A 24,048-nucleotide genomic window follows, 5' to 3' on the forward strand; every position below is an offset into this window, starting at 1 on the left:
ATTGTAATTCATAAAGTATTTATTAGTAATTTGCGAGTAATAAATGTGTCATGTATGAAAACATATATTTTCATATATCAAAATATTAGGGCATTGATTAATCAAGCACAGATACATGTATCAAATTTTACCATTCATTGCCCATATCGTCCGCTATGCAGCTTCTCTTTGTGAGGGATGTCAGCTTCTCAAAAAAAAATCTAGAATTCAAATTAATTTTCATTTAGGCTTGTTATTAACATGTTATTTTCCAACAGTTACACTGCATTTAAAATGATACCTTTCATGTATGCCATTGTATGCTTATGAACATGGTATCAATATTTGTTGATGATAATATTCCATAAAAAACCTTTTTTAAAAACTAGCGTTGTGGTCTTGTAGTTCTGAATCTCGCCTATGAAATCGAGGGTCACATTTTCCAATTCCAGCTGCGGCGTTGATCCTCAGTGTTCTGCAGTCAAACCTGAAGGGGTACACGTAAATGGATAAAACGGCAGGAAGTGAATTCCTTACAAAGCTGTGAATCGGAATCGGTAGCCCTTGCCTAGCCAGGGTAATTTAGGATCGCCTTGAGCACCTAACAAGGTGGATGTTTGTGGATGTACATACCTCATAATATTATCATCATCTTCATTATACTTGAGTTGTCCTCAAAGCCAGATAATCAAGATGCAGTTACAATCAGTTAAGTACATCTTCCAACCAATCATTGCAAAGAGGCTTTAGTACACCTATATGCATAGTGAAAATTGTTGAATATTGGGAAGCATATTTTTCATATTTCTCAAGATAATATTTCCTATAAAGCTATGGTATCAAGTCATTGTATTGTCTCCATGTTTGATTTGGTGTACATTTTTTCTCTAAATAGCGAGTATGAAGCTTGCTGGTTTTACAAAGGGCATTTATTGATAATCTTGTGTTTGTGACACAAAACAGTAACCTCCATCTGTTTTTAGTGATCTTTCATTAAAACTAGCTTTTCTCAGCCTTCTTTATCTTTGTACAGAGGTCAGGGGAGCTTGATGTAGTGTCAGCTTAACGAACTGGTGATAAAGGAGCCAACCTTGGCCCTGCAATAGCCTTTGCCTAATTTTTAGGTAGCATGATAATTTGTGGTTTAGAATTCGCAATGCGTTGATTAATTTTCATATTGAACATACACAAAAGTTTCAGGAGTATTTAAAAAATAGTTACATGTGTGATTTATGGTTATACTGAGGTGACATATTTTATGCATGATATGTGGATGAATACTAATTAGCATGCATCCTCATGTCCTGAATTGGTCAATTGGACAGTGTGTTCTAAACCACACGCAACTGCACCCTCTAATTTAGATGTGATTAATGTGATTATGTTCAACAGTGAGTTGTAGGTCGGGCATTCGTTTATATCATGGGGATATTATTCAGAGTATGTCCATGGTTATATATATATATAAGTATTTAGAAACTATTTCAACAGTCCTGTGCATGTATATGATAAGTCATTTTTGTATAGAATGTAATTATTGATTTTCATTCCATTTCATCTATAAAACAAAAATGGCTAGGACAATTGCACTGTTTATTAATGAAGAGAAGGGATTGTACATTTTGACTTGAGATATCTCCCCAGTGGGATATAAATTACTAGTATCATTGAGGAGCTACTATCCAGATCATTGCATAAGGTTGTATGTATCAAGATAACTTACACACTGTTTACCATTTAAACAAGAAAACATGAATATAGTTATCTTCTGATATTTTACTTTCTCTTGTCCAATTATCCACATTCAAATGCAGAGTTTTTCAAGGGAATTGCGTGTCATGATATTTTTTTTTCTTTTAAATGTATATTCTCCATGTCATTCAGAAAAAAATATGAAATTCTGAAAAGACATCCCTTCAGGGGATATGAAACCTTACATGATTACTTGTCAAAAATTTGATATTTTTTTATTATAATTCAGTCAATTCAGTAATTCAGGAGGAAGGGTAATCAACAATTAGTATGTACAAGTTTTGGTGATGGTTTAAATATTATGTAATCTATCATATTGTCATTAAATGAATAAATAATTATTGTAAGTCACATGGTATTCATTATTGTTATTCATTTATCAATTTATACATTTGGTTTGATGTGTACATTGTGTGTGAGAGAGAGAGAAGGAGAGGGGGGGGGTGTGGGAGGTTGGGATGTTGGGATGGCGAGAGGGAACAAGGGGGGGGGCGATGCCAGAGAAAGAACGACTGGTGATCCCTTCTTACGCGCCAAACCATATCGCCAATGAATATACAAAATATCACAAGAAAGGGTCACCAGTCATTCTTAAAGTCACTCTTAACTTAATGAAACACCCATCACGAGTTGATGAAGATGATTGGATGGGACCAATAAGGGATGGGAAGGGCACCAGAGGCGGAAAGGCGAGAAGCAGTATGAATTGATCAATTCGTCAGCGGATCTATTCCCTGCTAGTGGCAGTATAGCTAGTGTGCGGCCCCTAAGACTCCCCACGCCTTCACAGTCGGCAGAACACAGGGATATCATTTTCACCCTTTTTCATTGACCAATTCGTTCTCGCTCATTTTTGTCTCACCTGCGAAGCAAAGTGAGACTATAGGCGCCGCTTTTCCGACGGCGACGGCGACGGCGACGGCGGCGGCGGCGACGGCGGCGGCGACGGCGGCGCCGGCGGCGGCGGCGGCGGCGTCAACATCAAATCTTAACCTGAGGTTAAGTTTTTGAAATGACGCCATAACTTAGAAAGTATATGGACCTAGTTAATAAAACTTGGCCATAAGGTTAATCAAGTATACTGAACATCCTATTAGAGTTTCATGTCACATGACCAAGGTCAAAGGTCATTTAGGGTCAATGAACTTAGACCATGTTGGAGGAATCAACATCGAAATCTTAACCTGAGGTTAAGTTTTTGAAATGTCATCATAACTTAGAAAATATATGGACCTAGTTCATGAAACTTGGACATAAGCTTAATCAAGTATCACTAAACATCCTGCATGAGTTTCACGTCACATGACCAAGGTCAAAGGTCATTTAGGGTCAATGAACTTTGGCCGAATTGGGGATATCTGTTGAATTCCCATCATAACTTTGAAAGTTTATGGATCTGATTCATGAAACTTGGACATAATAGTAATCATGCATCACTGAAAATTTTGTGCAAGTTTCAGGTCTCATGATTAAGGTCAAAGGTCATTTAGGGTCAATGAACTTTGGCCGAATCGGGGGTATCTGTTGAATTACCATCATAACTTTGAAAGTTTATTTGTCTAGTTCATTAAACTTGGACATTAGAGTAATCAAGTATCACTGAACATCCTGTGCGCGTTTCAGGTCACATGACCAAGGTCAAAGGTCAATGAACTTTGGCCGAATAGGGTGTATCTGTTGAATTACCATCATAACTTTGAAAGTTTATGGATCTGATTCATGAAACTTGTACATAAGAGTAATCAAGTATCACTGAACATCCTGTTCGAGTTTCAGGTCACATGATCAAGGTCAAAGGTCATGTAAGGTCAATGAACTTTGGCCATGTTGGGTTTTTTTGTTGAATAACCATCATATCTCTGTAAGTTTATTGGTCTAGTTCATAAAAAGTGGACATAAGAGTAACCATGTATCACTGAACATCTTGTGCGAGTTAGAGTAGTGTTCAAAGTCAGCACTGCTGCTATATTGAACCGCGTGATGCAGGTGAGACGGCCAGAGGCATTCCACTTGTTAGGATATATTGAGACGAGTTATTACCAGATTTTTTTATAACGCTTCGCGAGTTGTATCGTCATGATTACATCAGCAGAGAGAATTAAAGGAGTGGGCACAGTGTCCCCTTCCCCCCCCCCCCCTTTTTTGAAGCACTGAAAAAGTGCCTTTTTTACGCAAGAAAATGACCACTTACGAACGTGTACTGTGCCCCTTTCACCTGAGGAGGGCCCATTTTAGATGTTAACAAGTGCCCTCGTATAGGTGCCATATTTTAGCGAAAATGCCCCCTCTCGAACGTGTTCCTTTTACCAAAGAAAAGTGCCCCTCACCATCGTGCTGTGCCCCTTGAGAAGGGCCCGTTTTATGTGTGAGCAAGTTCCCCCTGCCTTCTTGTGCTTATCCCACATCAGTCCCCGCTTTTACCTAAGAAAAGTGCCCTACACGAACGTGTTCTGTGCATATGCCCCTTTCATCTGATAAGGACCATTCACGTGTTTGAAAAAAGAAATAATCTATTTTTTATTTGTCACTACAAAACTTGTAAAGATAATACTACTTGCCTCAAGCTTCATGAGCCATGTGAGTGGGGTAGATAAGTAGAGGCGTACACTGAGATGAGGGGGGGGGGCCTTGTAGGGCTCCCCCAAATTTTTCACGACCAAGAAATAAAAAGAGAGAAAAGAGTGAAATATGAAATTATTTTCTAAATATTAGTTGTTAAAATTTAACACAAAATTGGATTTTCATTATAAAATAGTCACAATTTTGTTCGCTTAATTCGCTCGCAACTTCTTATAAATTCAAACCATCTAAAAGAAGATTTTGTCTATTGTATTTGTGATTAAGTTATGATAAATCATCGCTAAACCCCAGTTTTGTTTTTTTGTGGGACGCACTGTATACACCAGTGGCGTAACTACGGGGGGCATGGGGGGCACGTGCCCCCCCAATCGGCTGACCAAAAAAAAAAACGGGGAAAAGGAGAAAAAGAGGGAAAAAGGAAGAGAAACGTAGTGGGAAAGAAGACATTACTGTTCATTATAATTTTATATTATATCATATTTATGCTATGTTATGGTTATATTACATAAGAATTTTTTTTCATAACTTTATGAGACATAATTTGCTCAGGGCCTATGTCTTCATTGTTCCTGGGGCCTGTTGCATAAAACTTTTTACCTTAGAAAACTCTGGTAAAAACTGAAAACTAAGGTTAGTCTGATATCTGCTATTGACTTTAATACAGGGCAAAAACTCTGGTAAAAACAACCTGAGTTTTCTGAGATAAAAAGTTTTATGCAACGGGCTCCTGGTGCTCGCATTGTCTGTTTACCGAGAAATATAATCATGCTATACTAAAACCTCCCGTTTGCAAGTCAACATACACCAAACTGCCAAATATATTTCCTCGCACTTCGAGTTTAATATTATTGTTTTATGTACAATAGTATATGCTTCTTTTTCATGACTACTTATAGTGATTGCCTCATTTTAAGGTCTTAATATAAAACATTTCCTGTCCGTTCTCACGTTCGCAGTAGGGGATTGGTGAAATATGTCTGTTCTCCATGAATTCCTAGAATCAGTCCTTAAAATGTCCCTTTTTCTAATCTGAATATCAAAAATTTTCACCTCGCGCTTCGCGCTCGCATCACTTGGTTAGTAAACTATGTATGGTCTTCGTGGATTCCTACAAACAAGCCTTAAAATGCCCCTCTTCAGTTCTGAATTTCCTAAATCTTCAGCTCGCGCTTCGCGCTCGCAAGATTTGATCAGTGAAATGGAAATGTTAAACATGATTACAAGTGCTTTATGTTTAGATGCAATTCTAACAAAATCAGCAAGCGCTTATTGGCACTCACATTAGATTACTACGGTGAGATGTGTATAATCTTAATGGATTTCTAAAATATAGTCCTTAAAATCTTCCTATTTGGGGGTCAATATTTACAAAAAATTCAGCTCGCACTTCGCGCTCGCATTATTTAGCAAGACAAGTACGTATCATGATTACAAAAGATTGATTACAATGGCCCTTTTTAGGTCTGAATATAAAAAATTTAATCTCGCGCTTTGCGCTCGCATTATTTGACCAGTGAGAGGCATTTTCGTTTAATGGCACTGTCCTTAAAATTTCTCTAATAAGTCAGTATACCAGCAACTTCGCGCGCTCACTTAATGACTCAAAATTTTTGCTGGTACCCCCCAATGCCATGACCCACGGTACGCCACTGGTATACACCAAGGCTCCTCTAACATGTCTATAGCCCCCTCAAAAATTTTGGCCCATTACGCCACTGTAGATACGTCATTTTTCTTTTTTTTTATTATAGTGCCCGTTTCAAAAGAAAACGGTGCCCTTTTTTCCCTGTACCTACCCCCACACCATGCACACATTTTCAACTTCGCTCCACCGCCCCTGGAACCAAAATCACGACATATCTCCTCGAACGATCAGATCGTAAATCACTAGTATGAAGATATGAATAAGACCCACCAGAATTTCATTATGCCCGACTGCCCCAGCCCTGTACTCTAGCTGTGAGACTTCTCCATCAGGGGCAGATTCCAGGGATTTTCAGGGGGGGGGGGCACATTTTCATCGAGGAAAACATGAAAAAAAAGTTGTCACCCGAAAATTAGGCCATTTCATCTACGAAAAAAAACTGACAAGCAAAAAAAGTTTTCACCACAAAAGGACATTTCGTACACAAAAAAATTGGCAAGCAAAGAAAGAAAGAAAAAAAAAGGTTGTTACCCCAAATTGAAGGAAATTTCATCCACGAAAATTATTGACTAGCAAAAAAAAAACCCCCCTAAAAAGGTCTTCAAAGGGGAGCACACTTGCGTTTTAACGGCATCTTTACGTTACGAATTTTTATTGTGCCTCCCAAAGGGAAGGGGCACAATCCGGCTATGCCCCCCGATCCGCCCGTATTCTCCATGATCTAAATATCTAAATTATCTAAATCTAACAACTCAAAAAAAAATTTAACAATCGTTGGATTTACCTGGTCGCATCAACTGCATCAGCATGAAATAAAAACAATCGGCGCTTCACGACGCATCAATCTGAGAACAATTTTATGCGTCGTAAGTGATAACGGTTATTGTTATGATGCAATTAAGATAAAACAAAACAATGTTAAGACTTTCTCTTTTAGTAATTTAATATACATATAAAAATGCAATAGGAAGACAACATACAATTCAGCATAGATAATAAACACAACTTGAATATATCAATGATAATCGTCATAAGCAAGCACTGACATAAAAACAGGATTATAATTACAGATTAAAGAAAAATATATATATCATAGGATTACAATAAACAGAAAAATTACGCGTATCTACACCAGCATTGAGCATTGAAATACAACCATAGCCTATATTTTCACAAATCAGTTACATTTTGATTTACAGTTACTTCTTTAAAAAAGTTTGAACTATTAACAAAATCAATTTTCATAATCCATGCCTATATGCTCTGAAAAAAGACAGGTCAAAATAAAAAATCCTAATACATATTTTCAGATTTTAAGGCCAATACCGACTGCTCTTGTCTGAGTAAAAAAAAAAAAAAAAACCAAACAAACAAACAAAAAAAATACCCAAACATATAATAGCAGTGAAAGTCGGAATCAGCCAGATTAGTGAACATGGACCAATTAAAAGTTAAATAGATTGCTTTTGACGCCAAACACATAGCTCTTCAGTCACAAATACATGTGATTTTTTTGTCCATTCTACTTTGTAGAATTCAGACCTAAGTAAAAGATAATACTGACCGCATAGGAAACACAATAGCATTATTTTATTCGATAAAATTGGTGAAAGATTGATTATCAAACAACGATTTTCTTTAGAACAAAAATATAGATATGGATAATGAAACATTTTCTAATATTACCAAAACAAGAACATGACTACTCTCTTTCATTGGTTTGACCTCTTATTTCATGTAGTTCACGTGACACGCGACAAAGAAATGGCAAGATATCGCACTTAGCTTAGATTAAAAAAAAAATGAATAGCAATAGAGCATCACAAAAGAAAAAAAAGGAAAGGGAAAAAGACGCACTAAACAGGGGATTAGTTAGGTTTTGAGGTAACCTGTGAATTGGTAGGCCTAGGTGTAAATAAAAATGAGGTGTCTGTTGGGAAAATGATAAATGTTGTTAAAGTTTGATACGCTGGCACAGGGTTGTTGAACTACCACCTGTCGCAAAAAATGATTACACCGTCGCGATCGGTGTAGTCATTTTTGCGTAGGATCAAGAAGGGCTGTTCCAATTGCTTTGGTCCTTGAGTCCCCCCATTATCAGCAAACACTTTTATCGGCAAATGATCACAATGATCGTGATTTTTGCGCAACACGACTTTTGTAAGTTCTCTGCACAGGCAGGACGACGAACTGGGCTTACAAGAGCCACGTTTCAGGTAAAAAAAAATCAGGTCATATAAAAATGAAATTTTCGCTCGCGCTCGATAACATGGGGCTTCAAATATTCCGTTTTCACGTCAATATGCACAAATTAAGTCTGCTCTGAATTCTATGTTTTTAATTTTTTTCAGCGAGATAGGCATCCTATTTCACAAATAGTGCAGCTTAATATAACAAACAAGTGGCACCCCTCTGGCGGTCTCACCTGTATCACGCGATTCAATATAGCAGCAGTGCTGACTTTGACAACTACTATAACTCGCACAAGATGTTCAGTGATACTTGGTTACTCTTATGTCCACGTTTTACGAACTAGACCAACACACCTACAGAGATACATGTATGATGGTAATTCAACAAATACCCTCAATATGGCCAAAGTTCATTGACCTTGATCATATGACCCGAAACTCGCACAGGATGTACTTGATTACTCTTATGTCCAAGTTCCATGAGTCAGATCCATAAACTTTCAAAGTTATGATGGTAATTCGACAAATATCCCCATTATGGCCAAAGTTTATTGACCTTTGACTTTGGTCATGTGACCTAAAATGCACACAGGATGTTAAGTGATACTTGATTACTCTTATGTCCAAGTTTTATGAACTACACCAATATACTTTCAAAGTTATGATGGCAATTCAACAAATACCCCCAATTTGGGCAAAGTTCATTGACCCTAAATGACCTTTGACCTTAATCATGTCACCTGAAACTTGCACAGGATGATCAGTGATACTTGATCATGTTGATTACTATTATGTCCAAGTTTCATGGATCAGATGCATAAACCTTCTAAGTTATGATGGTAATTCAACAGATAACCCAGTTCGGCCAAAGTTCATTGACCCTAAATGACCTTTGACCTTGGTCATGTGACGTGGAACTCATGCAGGATGTTCAGTAATACTTGATTAAGCTTATGTCCAAGTTTCATGAACTAGGTCCATATACTTTCTAAGTTATGCTGTCATTTCAAAAACTTAACCTTCGGTTAAGATTTTGTGTTGACGCCGCCGCCACTGTCACCGCCGCTCTCGCCGCCGTCAGAAAAGCGGCGCCTATAGTCTCACTCTGCTATGCAAGTGAGACAAAAAAAACTTACCTCGCGCTACACGCATTATTTGGTTAGTGAAACATGTATTCTCTTCATGTTTTCCCATAAACTGTCCTTGAAATGACCAAATTTCAGATCAGGACAGTATTTTGGTATTATTGTTTAGTTTGAATCTCAACCTATTTGTAACTATAAAAAGTGCCTATTGAATGTTCTGTTTGTATGTCGATATCGCTGGCGCTCGCAAAATATATACCCACGCAAATTTTTCGGTTCAAAACTACTTCCACAACTTTTAACCAATTCTCATGAAATTTGGAATGCAAATTGGTCTAGAGCAGGGGCGGAAATCTCTCCCAAAAGGAAGGGGGGACAAGGACAAGCGTCTGAAAAAAAATACCTAAAATTTCAGGTCATTTCGACGAAAATATATTTGACAAGCAAAAAAAAGAAAAAAAAGAAAAAGGTCTTCTCGTTAAAAAACGCACGTTTTATTCACATTTTCAGTGATATATTTTCTTAGCATCACCAAAGACCCAAAATAGTAGGGGGACATTTGATATTGTGTCCCCCTACTATTTTTAGTAGGGGGGACACGTCCCTACTAAAAATAGTAGGGGGGGACACGTCCCCCTGGGATTTCCGCCCATGGTCTAGAGGTAAAGATGTGCGAGTCACAGTTTTAGCATGTGTCGAAAATTGTGTTGCCAGGGTAGCAACATATTACAACAATCAATGTGTAAATATCTTGCGGATTGAAGTACGTAACTACTCATTCATTGAACTATGCTCATGAAATTTGGTACACATAGGTATTAGCTGACGATTACCGCATACTTTGACCAAAAACCCAGCTTGGGCATTGCAGGCCTAATTGAAATACAAATTACTTGAACTTATTTAATGCAGTTCCACTCAACCAAACAAGCCGACTGGATGTATGTTTTTTCTTTCACTGAAAGCAAATACTTTCGGCACCGAAACCTTCACAGACAAGCGTCAGACGAGTCTGTTGCTTTCTCCCGTTATCTTTGGTATATGCGCGTATAAAGCAAATGGTCTTGGTATAGACTTCCTACACAACAAAAACTGAGGTGCTAACTGGTGTACATAGACACCGTAGAGGACCACACCAGTCATTTTACACCAAAGGTGATGTCGTGGTGTTATTTCAATATCCAATGTATCAAAACACTTATTTTTGTTTAACTAACACACTTTGGTGACATTTTCAAACGCTAGGGTGTAATTTTATCACCTGTTGATGTGGTCTACTATGGACACCAACTGATGTCAGTGTTGACACCTCAGTTTTTAAAATGTATATAAGCCCCCATCAATCAGCATTCTCCGACCAGGTGATGCACGTCGATATCATCGTCATCTGCGGGATTCAGCGTCGACGGTCTTCATGATGAAATCGTCGAAGTAGCTGGAGACACGAGAGTACACTCCCGGAGCAGGGGCACCTGGATTCCAGCAGCCGTAACCAAAGCTGGTCACCCCAACTACAGACCAGGCATTACTTATACTGTCATGGCACACCAATGGACCGCCGCTGTCACCCTGTAAATGCAAAAAGGCAAGGTTACATTTTACTGATTTCTTTCTTATGCTACGGTCACAAATACCTTTACGAACGCCGTACGTACGATTTCATGCCATTCATTGGCATAGCTATGTATAAAAATCGTTCGTACGGCGTTCAGAAATGTATTTGTGACCATAGCATAAACTCATTGATTTCCCCCAAAACTGCATCAAGCAATAGCAATTAAGCTACAAATTCTGGAGTTCGTAGATCAAGATTCGTAGATGGGTCATAGATTCTTATGACCTTCTTAAGAACAACTTACAAATTTCATAAGAAATGAAATGAGATCGGTACCTTTATACACTGGCCCTAGAGTTCGTATGCTCATTTTTGGTAAGAAATACGATATTCTTTCGTCAGACTTATGGTCATCTTACGATTTCTGTTGCCGCAAGATTGACAGAGGTGCAACTCAAGGCATTCTTAAGTCATTCGTAAAAAGAACGACTTTGCGGTTGCAAAATACCTATCCCCCGAATCCCTTACAAACGCCTTAAAATCACAAAGACTTTCGTAAGAGCGCCGTAAGAAGAATGTTCTTAACACTTACATAGCGGATTCTATAAATGTATGTACGTCGAATGGGTTATTAAAAAAAAGGCGTAAAAGGGGGACTTGGGGCAATGGAAAACCCAAATTTTTAAGATCGAGGGAAAAAGGAGTAAAAGAAAAGGGGAGGACAAAGAATGGTGAAATATAATATTTTCTGAATAATATGAGTCAAATTCTATCACAAAATCTTGTAATGAAAAAGTCTTTGCCCATACGCCATGTCTGGCTCCCTATAAATCTTTGTCTCATTGCGCAACATGTTATTTTTTAAAGATAATTATATCAGACTCTGCGTGTGTTTTCAGCCGAGGTTGATCAACTCCCTTTATAGAAAGCGTTGCAAACAAACTTGATTTTCGAACACGGGCACATTTTGCATTTGGAATCTCCATTTCATTTTGTTTTTTTCAATCATCTTTTTACAAGATCAAATATGATTATGATTGTGTTTGTATTGGGGATAGGCGTTTAATATAATCATCAAAAAGATTTGAATCCGTGACTTCGAATGAATAGGTTAATATTTTCTTGCTCTTATTTAAATTGCAAGATCATGGTGCAGTCTTGCATGGTTATATTATCATCATTTTACACATGGTTTTTTTATTGTTTCTTTTTTTTTTTTTTTTGGGGGGGGGGTTATGTTATCGTTCTTGTACCTTGCAAGTGTCGACCTCCCAGTCAGGGGAGATGGCGCAGATCATGTCCGACGTCACATGATGTCGGGTCCCATAGTCATCGGAACAATTTTGCCGAGGTACCAGGGGCGTTCGACCCTCCTGTAAGACCATCGATGCCATGACTGTGGAGAGAATATTAGTCATTTATCAGTGGATCGAAAGTTGACTACTGTTCTAATCTTATGTACAATCACGACAATAGGCCAATGTTTTAGAATAAGCCTTAACCACGTTAACTTTATACTGTGAAAATTTAACGATTAAAAAAAATGTAGTTATAAATTGATTTTCCTCGGGTAGTACAAGCTGGACTTATCATGCTTGTATAAGAACCAAAACCGGGATCACGACTAACTACCCAGCTATAGCTGGACCCCTAATTACAGACAATCAAGAATCATTCACACTCACATGACACAGACGTGGCTCCCCATCCAGTGACGTAACACTTCTCGTAATCGTCGAGTTCGTTTCTGCCTTCGTTTAAACAAGCTGGCGATACCCCACTGCTCTGATACACCGGTGGGTCGAACCGAATGAGGGCGATGTCATCGGCGAAAGTGGACGAGTCGAAATCGGGATGTATGAATGTCTCTAAGCTTTCCCTTGTCACATGATATTCTGAGGGTTCTGAGAGGGATGTGTCTCCCATTGTGACGTAACCTATAGGGCGGCTGGTAATCGTGGAACTGTTGGGGTGGGGAAGAGTAGCAAAATATTTAAAGATGGAAAAAATTATAATTTCTTTTACAATCATGATTATTAAAACATATTAAAATGCTCAGCACAAGAAAAAATTTACCCGTATACAGAGGCGGGTAGATGATGTAAATGTCAACATCTGCAAGAGAGATCATTATAATACTGAAAAGTTCTAGCCAAATGAGATGATCAGGTGACGAGATCTTACGGTAGGATGTCGACATCCTGTAGGAGAGATAACCCATGGAATCTCTCGCAACTAATTTTCCTATACCATGTTTGCGCATGGCACATGTACAAGCATCTTGTCATCTGGGGAGCGTTTCATCAATATTTTTGTCCCGACAAGTTGTCGGGTCTGACATCTTCTCTTTATTTGATTGATTGAGCACACTTCCTATGGATAAAACGTCCGACAAGTCCTTCTCGAATTAAAGAAGTCAACATACAAGATGAGATCAGAGATCTCGTCAACTGATCATCTCTTCTAAAGGTTGTAGACATGACGGGATGCGGGATCTCATCATTCTGATCATCACTTCTAGTAAAGGATATCGAATTGATGAGAACCGGCTCTCATCGTCTGATCGTCTCCTCTAAAGGACGTAAACGTGACAAGATCCAGGATTCCATCATTCTGATCATTTCTTATTAAGGATGTAGACATGACGAGATCCGAGATCTCATCATTCTGATCATCTCTTTTTGAATGCACTTACACGCAGTGTCCAGCAGTGAGTAGCCATTGGTCACTGATCAATGTGGCGCCACAGATGTGGTCATCATGCTCGTCTCTCAATGATACCATCCACGGCCATGCCTCGATGGTGGTAGGGCGCCCTCCCGACACCCGCTTGTCAATGCCATCGTGCGGAACTTCTCCCCGACGTCCACAAACGGACGAGGAGGCGTTGGTTTCAGTACTGGAGGTGGTGCCTGTATGGAAGAAAATGAAGTTTGAAAGGAAAACGGTGGACGTATTGGTGAGACAAAGAATAAGGTCGAGGAATCCTAGAGAGTCTCAAGACGTCTCTCCTTAATTAATAGGAATTGCATCTCTGGCCGCCAGAAAGTCGGTACCAAAGTATAGCTCAGAGAAGATTGACAGGCAGATGCCATCTCTAGGGTTGGATAATATCCATGATTAGAGCATCCATTTTACGTCATGCATAAATAAACATTTTGGTAGAGGTGTGTGCGTATGTTTTTGAATTGAGATGGGCAGCATAAAAGCTGACAAAAAATGCATGTCCTTAAATTTCATTATGCAATAATGTAATAAAGTATTAGCCGATTTGAACCCCCGCCCCCCCCAAAAAAAAAAAATAGAAAGTAAGAAAGAAATGAGAACGAACATCACGTGTATTCATGAAATTGATAAAACCACATTTAAAGCGGGAGACGTTACTTCATAACGACGTAATTGGCATTAGTTACACTATTGCCTCTTGATTTGGGGTTTCATTTAAACACGTAAATACATACATTGGTACCAATATTAAAATGCATAGCAATTTTCCTTTTAATGTACGATAAAAGAAAAAAAATCGCATTGCAAATGAAATGTCTTGCTTAAGGGAATGAATGCCTTGCTGGAAATCGAACCCCCAGCTTTCCTGTTTGTGTTGAGCATCCTAGATCAATCGATGCACTGCATCTCCTATGGGAGTGGGACTATATGCATATTGCAATGGGTTTGGTTCCATTCGTCAGCCGAGTCCATATTTGGTTTCTACTTTGCGGAGATTAGATGAGCGGATGACATTAATCTTCTTCCGTTACCATGGTAATGACTCAAGCGTGATCAGAGACGATATCTTGATTTATGGCGTACCTTGTTCTTCATGACGTGACCTTGACATGATCGGATAGACAGCGAGTTCTCAACACAGCCATAAGAAATGTAACGTGGATCAGTTTAGACCTACTTTCTGTTTCTGATTTGATAAAGCGTTTTGCTGAAGTGACTCCCGTTGAAACTCGGCACCGCAGCTCTCCGTCGCATTAACGCCAAGCTGGTTAGCTTAATATAACCATGGTTCTGTACTTCTGTTAGAAACTACAAGGTACAAAAAATTACACATTTTACTTCTAAATTAACAGAAAGTTTTCGCGACATAGAGCAAATTCAAGAACGCAGTAAACGTATTGGAAATTCCCGTCAAATGCGAATGAACAGCTGGGAGGTCTTTGTCGAAAACTGGTGAACCGCGCTGTTTCGTCCTAAGCTTCGAAGCCGGCGGAAATTGCAAATATGTCGTTTGTTCAGAGACCAGGAGAAACTGCTGTATTGATTTACAAATTTTCGCTGAAGACTTCTTGGTTGCTCTTTGTCATGAATAACATTTGACAATACATTTTCTTTGTTCTTGAATCTGTTCTGCGTCGCCGTGTGAAAACTCTCTAAGCAGTCATGTGGCTGACCTTAACATAGACGACGAAAATTACTCCAGGGCCTTCCGAATAAGGTGGAAGTGCATCTCTAAATCTTATCTATTTATCGCCCTTTCTGTCTGTCGGAAATGATTTGCTTTGTGTCTAGTCCTACTCACAAGTGATACATTCTATGTTAATGTAACGTCAAAATCTTTATTCATTATTTATATGACCTTATCAACTAAAAACTAAAAAAAAACATTTAAGTGAGATGATAAGACAATTTTGATTTGCGCATATATTCTTTTTGGAATGAGAGCGGCGTTAAAAACCAACAACAACAAAGCAGCTTCGGTAGAATTGCACATGACAGAAAATAAAGGACATTAAGTATACAATGAGTAATTCTATGAGTAAATGTAAATATCAAACAGAAAATAATGGTCGTTGGTGAGCAGTTGATGGGTAAACAATACCACTTCAAACTATGTAATGCTTCTCAAAATTTAGGAATGCCGATTATATTTTAATTCTGGCAAATCAATCTATAGGGCTTCTCTCTATTCTACAACTGTTCAGTTCAATACATTAAGTCAATTTTCGTAAAGAAAATACAGGATTCACCAGAATACATTTTGTATTATTATATCATATACATCAGTGGCGTAATGAGCCCAAAATTTTACGGGTGTTAGATATGGCGTATCGCGTAAAATTCTTAAAAAGTTTGATACTTTTATACTTTTATTACAAAAATAAAAAAGTTTAGGATAGCTTTTGACATAAAATTCGGGAAATTATATCATATTTCACCCTTATCCCTTTCTTTTCCCCCTTTTTCTGGGTCTTGAAAATCTGTACGCCCATGATATATTTATTTTTCAAAAAGTGGTACAGTAAATACCGTACCACACGAAGTGGCTTCGACGGGCCTGGGAAAAAAAGTTATGGGCATGAATACTTGCAATGCAGAAAAAAAAATGGATGAAGGGGTTAGTGACACACTAGTCTGAAAACACAGACTGATATTTGACAATTCACCCAACAACAGATCTAGAATGCAGACTAGACTCCAAAGACACTGTCTGTAGAGCCACTGAGCCAGGCACTGTATAAATCTATAGTCTCCCTAATCCAGACTGCATTCTCTTAGCAATCCCCCTGAATATAGTATGATGACTGCTTGCATGATTAGTGAGTCTTGGAATGACTGTAGAAGCCAATCCTATATTTACATTTTCTCGGACAGTTGCGGCAGATGAAAATTAGCTGTCAAGTCATTCTGTTGACGTAGTTTTCTAGCTGCACGCATATCATTACGACCTTTCTTTTGTTGAGTTTAAAATCTTTTTACACTGTGACGTACACTAGCTGATCTCCACTTCTTTCTATCCTTAGTATAGTCTTCCCATGATTCAGGGTTAATCTGGCACTGCTTCAGGTTCACTTCGAGATTGTCCTTAAAGCATTTTCTTTGACCTCCTATACAGAGCGTTTACCATTTTGAAGCTCTGCGTACATAATCTGCTTGCCAGTCTGCTATTTTCCATATTGAGTACATGGCCGGCGGGATCGATGGCCGGCGCTGCGAAGTCTACTTTGGATAATGAGGGCTTCAATACTAGTACATCCACTTTCTTCCAGTACACTGTTATCGGTTCGTTTGTCAGTGTATCTGATGTTCAGTATCCGGCGAAGACATCTCTGATGGTAGTTTTCAAGACTTTTCAGGCTGTAGGTTACCCAGGTCTCCGATCCATAATAGCGTTGGCAAGATCACAGCTTTGTTAACCTTCCCTTTTGTCCTTGTGAACAGGTTCATATTGTCAAAGACTCAAGTAATTACACGCCCATGCTGAATTGGATGCACTCAACCGATGTACTTCATCATCAATACCTACTTTTGATGAGAGCCAACTCCCAGGGTATGTGAATCATATATATTTCAGCATTGGTCAGTGGCTGTGATGCAAGGTGGACATTGTTGCTCGTGTGCGATTCCGGGCTATGGTAGGTACAAGATCTATGTTTTCTTCAGTTTAAGTCCAAACGCATAGTATGCATACTGAAAGAATCCAGTGCTGCTTGAAGGTCTTCATCATCTGAAGAATCAACAATAGTATTATCATCTGCATATTGGAGTTCATTAACTGTTACATCTGTAGTCTGAGACATAGATTTCAGTCGGCGTAGGTTGAAAAGTTGATACCATGTTTATCCCTGGTGGTTGTTGTTGTTGTTTAGCAAGCTGCATTACTGCAGAGACAAATAGTGAGAAGAGACCTGAAGCAATGACACATCCCTCATTTACCCCTGTCTGTACTGCAAAACTTTCTAATGCTTCACCAGCATGCAACTAACACGGAGGCATTCATGTCGTAGAGTAATAAAACAACCTTGATGAATTTATCAGGACATCCAACATTAGTCTACAAATGTAGACCCACAACTGCAGTGTGTGTACCACAACTGATTCAACGAGTCTGCATATAGCAGACTAGGTCTACTATGGATTCTTAGCTCGCCCTTTCAGGCTGGTTTGCTTTGCAAACCAGCATCAGCGTGCTGCGCACGCTGAGATCCCACCATACGAGCCATTCAGAGTCTGCATAGCAGACAAATCCAACATGAAGAAGTATCTTCTATAGTGTCCGACGATCTACCGAATCAAATGCCTTGGTGAGATTTACGAAGGCCATATAGAGAACTTGATATTATCTACACTTCTCTTGTATCTGTCGTCCAGGTCTAAAACTGTGATTCAGGTAGAACTTCCTCGGCAACCGTTGATAGGCGCCGTGAAAATGTCAGTTTAAGCGCTTGCTTGTTACTGGTACCATGTAATCCAGTACAACCTGTTTCATGATCGAGTCGTCGGCGACTTAACCGTCAACCCCACCTATACCCAGGTGAGGAGGGTGCGTGAACACCCTGCAGGGTTAAACCATGGACCTATTATCTCGTAATAGGTCCATGGTTAAACACAAGACATGTCAAAGGGCGGAGGAGTCCTCATACGGGACCAACGGTCATTCATTGCATTATTTTGTACTACATCTTCCTCCGATTATCTAGATTTTCTTGCCATTGGATTCAGATGTGGCACAGCCAAGTTTCTCTTGCAAAACCAAGGGTCTTTGCCTAGAGACTAAGCTGAGATTTTGATGAGCCGAACCTGTACAGTTAAACATATAATTATTGTTAAGAGTATTGTAGGCTTTCCATACGGTTAATTGCCTGCCAGTTCGTCTCCAAATGGTCTACTTTCATTTAGTCTGATGCTATTCCGTCCATCAACATTTCATCTAACAACCATTTGGTCCATTAATAACAATTTGGTCCAGTTATCACTTCGTCTAATCATGATTTCGTCTCATAACCAGTTGGTCTAATATCCATTTTATTTTCGTTCATTTTGCACGACACACTTTAGTCCAATTAGATCAAATGGTATATGTACTAAATGGCTATTGGACCAAATGGTTATTAGACGGAATCGTATAGACTAAATGAAAGTAGACCAAGTGGCGAGTGGACAAACTGATGGTAGACCAAATGATAGACGAGTTGGCAATTGGAATTAGACGAATAGGAAAATAAACCTTCCATACTCGCATTTGAAATGTTGAATCAAACCAGAGTTCATAATAAGGGCCCTTTTCTTTGCATTGGCGGCGCCAGGGTATTTAAATGGGGGGGGGGGGCAAAACTTGATAAAATGTGACGTCGATTTTTTTCTCGATTTTTTCTCAATTCCATAATAAGGGGAAATATACACGACCAAGACCTGTCATTTTCACAGTTCTCTATCTTCTCAGTAACACTATCTCCCTCCGTTCCCCTTTTTACTATACTTGCGAACCACAGTCGCCCTTCTGTCTCTACCTCGGAGAGGCCATCCCCGTGTCTTTCAAAAGAACGTGTAGATACAATAGGTCATAAATTCACATGATGGAACAATAACCATGTATTCCACCGGGGAAATCTGCATTGTATTCGCAAGGAAATGTGGAAGAGGAAGCTTAATATTATTGTGAATTTCGATTGTCTTGATCGACACCATTGTGATAACGATCTGCCTTTTCCGTTTAGAAATACAAGAAACTAGGTCTTACCTTCCAACTCGGCTGGCTCCTTTGCGTATATATGGTGGTCATCTGGCGAATAGAATCAAGAAAGAAGAGAAGTGAAAGAGGAAGAGTATATACAAGAGAGAAAGAGACATAGTGTACAAGTCACTGTCTTTGCTGTTTATTTTCATGAGGATTTCATTCTTCCAAGCTCATTTGCGCATCAAATCGGTCCCTAATCCGGACCATTCATACAAGTTCAATGCTCATTCACTTTCCTTTTTAAATAAATTTACTTGCATATCATGTTTTTTAAAACTGAAAATTGATTTGACTAATTGATATTTTTAAAATGAAAGAAAACAAAACTCCACTGGTAGGTAAGTTTCTTTTTATGAATGTATTCACCACATAAAGGGATTGTTTTATTCTCCTGACTTTGATGCAAAATCACGAAGTGCTAATCACTTTACTTAAAAACACATATTGGAATGCGCAATTATCAAATATGAAAATACATCATTAGTATTATACCTTTGAAAACTAAGAAGAGAACCAGAAGAACGACAGTCAAAGTTACGAAGGATGAAAATAGCATCCAAGGAATTATTCTTTTGCTGTCATGGCAACAGATGCGGTGTCGATGCGAACCAGGGCGGGATTGGCATTCTACATCCATGGTGACTTTGGGGCGTTCCGAAGGGCAATATTGGTCAGACATTATTGTTTTTCTTAACTGCTGCTGACGTTTGTGATTATTCCGTTGGTGATTTGTCACTTGACATCGACTTGAACATTAAGACCTATAGGAAATATATTGAATTACAGACTCGTCATAAATTATTGAACTTAATAATTGTTTTGAAAGGTGCATTGCACATATGAGAAAAAAATAATAATCAAGAATAATGAATGACAAGAAAAGCACGATGAAAAAAAAAAATAAAACTAAAAAAAAGGTCAGGGGGCGATGAAAGAAGAAAGGGATGAGGACAGGAGAAGGAGAAGATAGTATAAGAAGAAGAATAAGGAAGAGGAACAGATGAAGAAGAAAAGAAGAGAATAGAAGAATAAAGAAGAAGGAGGAGCGGAAGAAGGAATAGAAAAGAAGAAGAAGAAAAAGAAGAAGAGGAGAAGCAGGAAGAAGAATGACTAGAGGAGAAAAGGATATGGTAAATGGTTGCATGACTATAAACAAAACATCAGACGGGGGTGACACTTGATGAATTAACACAATGATAGATTCTCACTTGAATTTACCAAACAACACAAAAACAAAATACATGAAACAGAATTTTAGAAACTATACACTAGACATCGTCTTAGTAAGAGAAGTATCATTGAATTATAACAAAAAAATATTAAGATTCTAAGCGGTCGTTCGGATATCGGCATCTCAAAAGCAAATCACTAATACTCGTGCACATTTCTAAATGGAATCACATTTTTTGTTATACGCCTTCTCTTTCATGATTACCATGTGTGAACTTTAGGGATAATATCATTTCATAAAGCAATCCACACTCGACTTCAAGAAGTCAACCTGGCATCCTTCGACCATGACCGAGTTTGGATATCGCCAGATGGCACCAATGAAATCAAGAAGTCATTATCATGAGACACTTCAACTGTATGACCCTCAAATCTACGGATACATTTGCCTGCTTTGTCGGGTCGATGATAAAGTGACTTCGTTTTTCAACGGAAAATACAATGGTGTGTTTGTGAGCTATAAAATTATTTACAAAGGCCTATATATTTTTCGCATATGGAAGAGGGTTCGAAAGATCGTTTTAAACACTAATATGGCTAAACAGTTTTGAATTTGATTTGAATTGACTTCTTCTTTTGCTTGTTTGTTTATCACTCTTATTTTCTTCGACAGCAACTATACATTGAAGCAAAATATTTATTCTACAAATTCGAAAAAATACTCTTTTGAAAGGGATGGGTGACGGATTGATGTTAAAGTGAATTCGGGGATTTTTTTTCACGGAAAAATACAGTGGTTTGTCTGTGAACTATAATATTATTTACAAAGGCCTATACATTTTTCGCAAATTGAAGAGGGTTCGAAATGATCGTTTTAAACACTAATATGGCTAAACACTTTTGAATTTGATTTGAATTGACTTCTTCTCATGTGTGTTTTCACCAACAAATTATACATCGGAGCATTATATTTATTCTACAAATTCAAAAAAGGTACTATTTTGAAAGGGATGGGTGACGAATATAGTGTTAATGAATATGCCTATATCCGATCAAGATATGTAAGAATTACTGATCTGTTGTTTCAATTATATAGAGACTTTTTGTTAATTTTGACCAATTTTAAATCGTATTTTATTCACCAACACATTGCTATTTTGACAAATCATTTTAACTAAACATCGTAGAAATTGAGGAAATTCCTGAAGGCGATTATGCAGATAGCGTTCACATTGGTTTGTCATGATATCACTGGACATGCACGGATATTTAGAGTGAGATCGGATAACACTGAAAGAGGAAATCAGAATAATGGCATAAATTTATGATAAACCCAAGTTTAGCAGGAAATCAGAACTTAAGTCCGGATCAAAACTAACTTGACAACCCCTGATCAATGGTGTATCTACAGTTAGTGCGCGGATCGGGCTGGGGGGGGGGGGGGTGGTAATTAGAGAAGGGGCTATCTATATATTTTTATATTTTGTGCAATTCTTTTTTTTTCTGGGGATTAGAGAGGAGAAATCAAAACGCACGCAGGAGTCATGCGCGTATTCGGGGGGGGGGGGGTGTTAGGGCTCGCTCCCCCGGGTAGACGAAATAGGGGGCGCCAAAAAGAGGAAGATCAGTTCACAGGGGCACCAAAATTAGGTCGCCTGCGGGTGCAAAATTCTGGATACGCGCCTATAGAAGTGGTTGCTAATAAATATCGTTACTTGATACTTGATGTAGTAATCCCTATGGCAGCTCATACAGAAGCTATACTGGGATGATAAATAAGGTGAGCCACTGGAAGGAGCATCATGAAGTGCAGAAATGGTGATGAATAGACATAGCAATTTTGTATATGTACAGTAAAACATGTTATGCTGAGCGCAAGTGAACAGAACAATGAATAATAAATGCATTTTATTTCTTTGAATAAAAAGTATCAATTTGGTATATAAATTGCAAGTTCCGAATGATTTTTATCTTATTTTCGACTGAAGTTGTTTTGTTTTATTTTACTGCAATATTGTTCAAGTCAGTTAATTAATAGATTTTCATAGCAACAAATACCGGTATGCATAATGATAAGAATTTAAAACAAGTGAAATCTCTTACATTCCCATTAACTATTTCATTTAATATTGTAGTCATTTTGCATCTTCATTGTTGTTGCAAAAATGGAAAACAAACGGTGAAATTGTTAGCAGAGACTATTTTATCACAAGGCCCGCAATCCTTGAGGCAAAGTCAAGTCAACAGCATAATGTGATCATCACTCACGCAAAAATTAAGCATAAAAATTCACAGAGCTTCAAACCAAGGGGTATACCAGCACCTTATTCAAACATAAACAAGTACACCCAGTCGCATACACACACTCATACACAATCCGAGATGAGGATGAGATCAGCTGTTCGAAATGCAATACCAAGGAGTTTACCAGCACTCACCATGTCACTCGCGTCTCTGGGCAATGATCGTCTGCACGGTTAACTGTGTAGCTACGTGATGGAAGTGCGAAAAATATCCGCCTCCTCTTGATGATATGGTCAATATTCGTTAGAATTAACATCTGAATTATAAGCTTCCTAATGCTGGTTGTTTTTTTCCGAATCCTTCGGCAAGCGATATAACTGTATATGGTTCCTGCTACTGATACCGTTAGGCAGCACAGAACATGAACATATACCCTCGTTCATCCTTTTGTGCTCCTCGCCACAGCTGGTACTGGTATCGCACGGCGCGGCTATAGGATGAACGAGAAAGGAGGTTGCTTGGTGACCTGGGAGAGCTTGGCTTATCTTCTCCGGTAACAGCTGAGGTCATCTCGGGTCACAGGGCAGGGGTTAGATGGTACCTGGTTCCCTTGACGAAGACATAAAGAAATAGACGGGCGGAGTTAAAAATAGATTTGGTGGCGTGACTTGTGTTTACTTCTTCTTCTTGGGAGTGTATGTTGAAAAATAATCTACAATATCATCTTGCATCTTACGCTGATGGACCAGATCCAAATAAAAAATACATATCAAGAAGAATACATGTATAGACATAGGAGTTAGAAGGAAATCACTTCCTGAGACATCGATCTGCACACTTAAATTATGAATTATGATGCGAGGAGCGAAACGAGTGAGCGTATAATCTGATTAGTACAGAAACCTAATGTGATGACATCACCCTGACAAAACGTTTTATTGTAAAAATAGCAGGCAAAATAATTTGGAATATTGGTGAAAACTATAGGGAAATCCATCAAAGATTAAAAAAATTATTTGAAAATCTTTTTTTGTGACGTCATAATATATGCGAGCAGCTTCCCATGTATCGTGAATGAAAGAAAAATTAATTGACACGTCATGTTTTTCAAAAAAATGAAAATGATTTTTATTGTACCTTTAGTATATATCAACAGACAAATAATCTTACACAGCGGCGTACCCAGGATTTTCCAAAAGGGGGGCAAAATTTTTTGAGGATATTTCGTCCGTGAAAAAATTTGACAACCAAAAAAAAGGGGTTCTTCAACCACAATTAAAGGATTTCTTACCAGGAAAAAAATTGACAAGCAAAAAAAAAAGGAAATTTTAGTTATCATGAACCATTAAAAATTTCAACTTTATGCATTTTATATTTCATGA

The 24,048-nt window shown here is 38.3% G+C and overlaps 1 protein-coding gene across 1 annotated transcript; it reads right to left on the reverse strand.

Moving 5' to 3' along the window:
• Positions 1-10,096: 10,096 nt before the first annotated feature.
• Positions 10,097-23,138, reverse strand: LOC121421074 (serine protease 30-like). Its single transcript, XM_041615688.1, has 7 exons — positions 22,861-23,138; positions 19,745-20,013; positions 19,256-19,297; positions 13,484-13,700; positions 12,474-12,751; positions 12,042-12,184; positions 10,097-10,802 (listed from the first exon to the last, which is right to left on the reverse strand). The coding sequence occupies exons 2-7, from the start codon at positions 19,929-19,931 to the stop codon at positions 10,617-10,619; spliced, it is 1,053 nt and encodes a 350-aa protein (XP_041471622.1). The 5' UTR covers positions 19,932-20,013; positions 22,861-23,138; the 3' UTR covers positions 10,097-10,616.
• Positions 23,139-24,048: the final 910 nt, after the last annotated feature.

This window comes from Lytechinus variegatus, chromosome 1 (assembly GCF_018143015.1).
Source record: "Lytechinus variegatus isolate NC3 chromosome 1, Lvar_3.0, whole genome shotgun sequence".
In the NCBI taxonomy this organism is placed as follows: Eukaryota; Metazoa; Echinodermata; class Echinoidea; order Temnopleuroida; family Toxopneustidae; genus Lytechinus; species Lytechinus variegatus.